Source organism: Mauremys reevesii, unplaced genomic scaffold (assembly GCF_016161935.1).
Source record: "Mauremys reevesii isolate NIE-2019 unplaced genomic scaffold, ASM1616193v1 Contig16, whole genome shotgun sequence".
Taxonomy (NCBI): Eukaryota; Metazoa; Chordata; order Testudines; family Geoemydidae; genus Mauremys; species Mauremys reevesii.
Genome location: NW_024100782.1, coordinates 936,149 through 939,728, shown reverse-complemented (window position 1 = coordinate 939,728; position 3,580 = coordinate 936,149). Strand labels below are relative to the sequence as shown.

The window sequence follows — 3,580 nt, the reverse complement described above, 5'->3', positions numbered from 1 at the left end:
GTGCATTGCTTTGCATTTATCAACATTGAATTTCATCTGCCATTTTGTTGCCCCATCACCCAGTTTTGAGAGATCCTTTTGTAGCTCTTCGCAGTCTGCTTGGGACTTAACTATCTGCAGTAGTTTTATTTCAGGTGCTAGTGCAATAAACAACTGTACTTGGTGCATTTCGGTATTGTGCACAGCATTGTGTAGGCTATTGCAGAAAAATGTCCATTTGCACATAATGCCCGGCTTTGCTGACTTTGCATGGCATGATGTCTCTCCTGTTGTTAGCCCTCAATGTAGTAACCATTCCTCCTGTCTCTTGGTAGATGAGCCCTGGATGGTGGTACCATGGAAGGAAACAATGACTCTGTGGTGACTGAATTCATCCTGGTAGGAATTTCTGGTGGCCCTCATGTGAAGTTCACCCTCTTTGGCTTCCTTTTTGCAATTTACCTACTGACCCTGGTCAGAAACGCTCTCCTGATCCTGCTTACCAGAGTGGACCTCCGACTCCACACCCCCATGTACTTTTTCCTCAGTAACTTGTCCTTCTTAGATATCTGCTATATCACCATCAACGCCCCTCAGCTGATGGTCCATTGCCTCTCCAAGAGACCCTCCATCTCCCTGGGCAGGTGCTTGGCTCAGATGTACATCTCACGCTTCTTCGGGATAACCGAGTGCCTTCTGCTGGCTGTGATGGCTTATGACCGCTGGGTGGCCATCTGCAAGCCGCTGCGCTATACCCTCATCATGAGCAAAAGGGTCTGCGTCCAACTGGCAGCCATGTCATGGAGTGGCAGTTTCCTCCTGTGCCTGTCTGATTTCCTGGCCAAGCAACCTCGCTTTTGCGGGCCCAACGTCATCAACCACTTTGCTTGTGAGCTCCAGTCCATGCTGAAGCTGGCCTGTTCGGACACCCGCAGCAACCAAATCGTGATGATCAGCACCAGCGTCCTGGTCCTGCTGGGGCCCTTTTCTTTCATCCTCGTGGCCTATGTCCACATCATTGTGGCTGTGCTGAGGATCCACTCCACCCAGGGCAGGATCAAGGCCTTCTCCACCTGTGCCTCCCACATCACCGTGGTGGCCTTGTTTTACGGGGCAGCCATCTTTGTGTATCTGCGGCCTCAGTCCAAATCTTCCGCGGATCAGGACAAGTACATTTCCCTCTTTTACGGAGCAGTCACTCCGGTTCTAAACCCTTTGATCTACAGCCTGAGAAACAAGGATGTGAAGGAGGCCCTGAGGAAGTTGGCAGGAGCGAAAATGAATTGCTGAGAGCTTCCGAGAGCTTTGATTCCTTTCTCCCATGTGTGCTTCAGAGCCTTCTTCATGTGCCTCCTGACTTAATAACATAGAGACGCTCAGGATAGAGAGTTGTAGAAGAACCTGATTCCTGACCTAAACGACGTTGGATGGTGAAGGAAGGATTCCAATTTCCCAGACTGAGGCAGACTTTATTTGTTAAAGTTTCACCTCGCATCTCTTTCTGTAGTAAATTATAAGTGAGTAGAATAAAGGAAGATGGGAATAAAAAGTCAAAATATTATTTTTCTCAGAACAGGGAATCTTTTGGTGCAGAAATGTCAAATTGTTATGTCTGACACTAACCTGTCTTCCCCTGAGCACTACTGTTAATCATGGGGAAATATTTCTCTGTGGGTTGAAATATATTTCCCCAAGGTGCATGCTGGTCACATGTTGTGATGGGTTCAGTCACAGAGACCCTGTAGCAAGGCCGAAGACTCACTGGCGTGGCGCCTCCTGCTGGTCGTCTGGGAGTTAACTCTTTTCCAGTCTCAGAGCGCCCTCTGCTGGCCGGTGTCTCACCTACGTCAGGCGCTGTGTCCCTCCCAGACCCCGGTGCCCTTTATCTTGGGGTTCTGCCCCAGAAGTCCCCACACTCTGGGTCTTCTCTCCTAGGGGGACCCCCCAACCCTCTACACCCACTTTGCCTCAGTGGCTACTGCCAGTCATCATCTAGCCCTCATTCACTGGGGCAGCCTGCAGCCTGTAAGGGCCACTTATTACTGGCAAGGGGGTTGGACCAGCTGCCTAGCCCTGGGCGACATGTCTGCCGCCCCAGTGCCTCTTTAGGTCCCCAACAAGGCCTGCAGGGGAGTTGCCAGGCTGGAGCTCCCCAGCTCCTCTTGCCCTTCCCAAGCCCTGACTGCTCCAGGTACCCTGTGCTCCCAGGCAGCCAGGCCCTTCTCACTCCAAAGCTAGAGTGAGACTTCTTCAGCTCCTGGCCCCCACAGCTCCCTTATCAGGGCCAGCTGGGCCCTAATTGAGCTGGCCACAGTTGTGGTCAGTTACTCCTTCAGCTGCTCTCGCTCCTTATCCCAGCCGCAGCCTCTCCAGGGCTGCTTTGAACCCCTGTTCTGTTGGAGTGGGGCAGCTGCCCCACTACTGACCCCCTTGGGACTGTCACCTGTTGTGCTGAGATTACCTCTGAGTCCATTTTTTCTGCCAGTTTCGGCCTCCAGAACCCTGCCTTGTTGAGCCAGACACGCCAGCCTGCTGCCACACAGACCGAGGGTTTCCAGGCATGCCCCCAAAGCTGCAGACCTAACTGAAAACAGCTCATCAGGTCACCTATCTCCAGCACCCAGACACCCAGCTCCCAATGGGATCCAAACTCCAAATAAATCCATTTGACTCTGTATAAATCTTATACAGGAGACACTTATAAATTGTCCGCCCTCTATAACACTGATAGAGAGATATGCACAGCCAGTGATGAGCTGCCAAATTTTTAACAACGGGTTCCCTCCTCCCTCCAAAATTTTAACAACAGGTTCCCTCCTCCCCCCCCCCTCCGTGGGGGGGGTCGTGCCCCATCCAACCCCTCATGTTCCTTAACACACACACTCCGAGACCCCTGACCCATTCCCCCCTTCCCTGTCCCCTGACTGCCCCTTGCCTCCCCACCCAACCCCTCCTCTCATTCTCAATGCCCCCCCAGAACCCCTACCCCATACAACTACCCCTTCTCTCTGTCCCTGAGTGCCCCCACCACCTCATCCAACCCTGCTCTTTCCTGACTGCTCCCCGGGACCCTTGCCCCCATTCAATCCCCCTGTTCCCTGCCCTCTGACTGCCCTGACCCCTATCCACCCCCACAACCCACCCTCCCTGCCCCCTTACCACACTGCCTGGGACCGGGTCCACTCTGCCAGGACCACGACCGGCGCCCGAGGCCCGACTCCCGGGCCGGCCCGACTCGGGCCGGGCCCGCACCGGGCCCGACTCCCGGGCCGGGCCGGCACCGGGCCCCGGCCCGACTCGCCGAGCCGCTCTGCCCGACTCCCCGGGCCGGGCCGGCACCGGGCCCCGGCCCGACTCACCGAGCCGCTTGGCCCGACTCCCCGGGCCGGGCCGGCACCGGGGCCCGACTCGCCGAGCTGCTCGGCCCGACTCCCCGGGCCGGCACCGGGGCCCGGCCGCTCGGCGGCAGCCGTGGGGCCCGACTCCCCGGGCCGGTGCTGGGCTGGAGGGAGCCGCGGTCTGGGACCGGGAGCTGCTGAGCCAGCCGCACCTCCCCTCCCCCTCCGCGCCCCAGCTTACCTGCTGGCTGCCTCCATGATGC

At 56.5% G+C, this 3,580-nt stretch overlaps 1 protein-coding gene across 1 annotated transcript; it reads left to right on the top strand.

Annotated features, from left to right (window-relative positions):
• The first annotated feature begins 336 nt into the window (after window positions 1–336).
• On the top strand, window positions 337–1,269 carry LOC120393181 (olfactory receptor 13H1-like). Its single transcript, XM_039517754.1, has one exon. The coding sequence runs from the start codon at window positions 337–339 to the stop codon at window positions 1,267–1,269; it is 933 nt and encodes a 310-aa protein (XP_039373688.1).
• Window positions 1,270–3,580: the final 2,311 nt, after the last annotated feature.

What these genes read in the sequence shown, in the direction of transcription:
- LOC120393181 (XM_039517754.1), top strand. Translation starts at nt 337, where the DNA reads ATGGAAGGAAACAATGACTCTGTGGTGACTGAATTCATCCTGGTAGGA.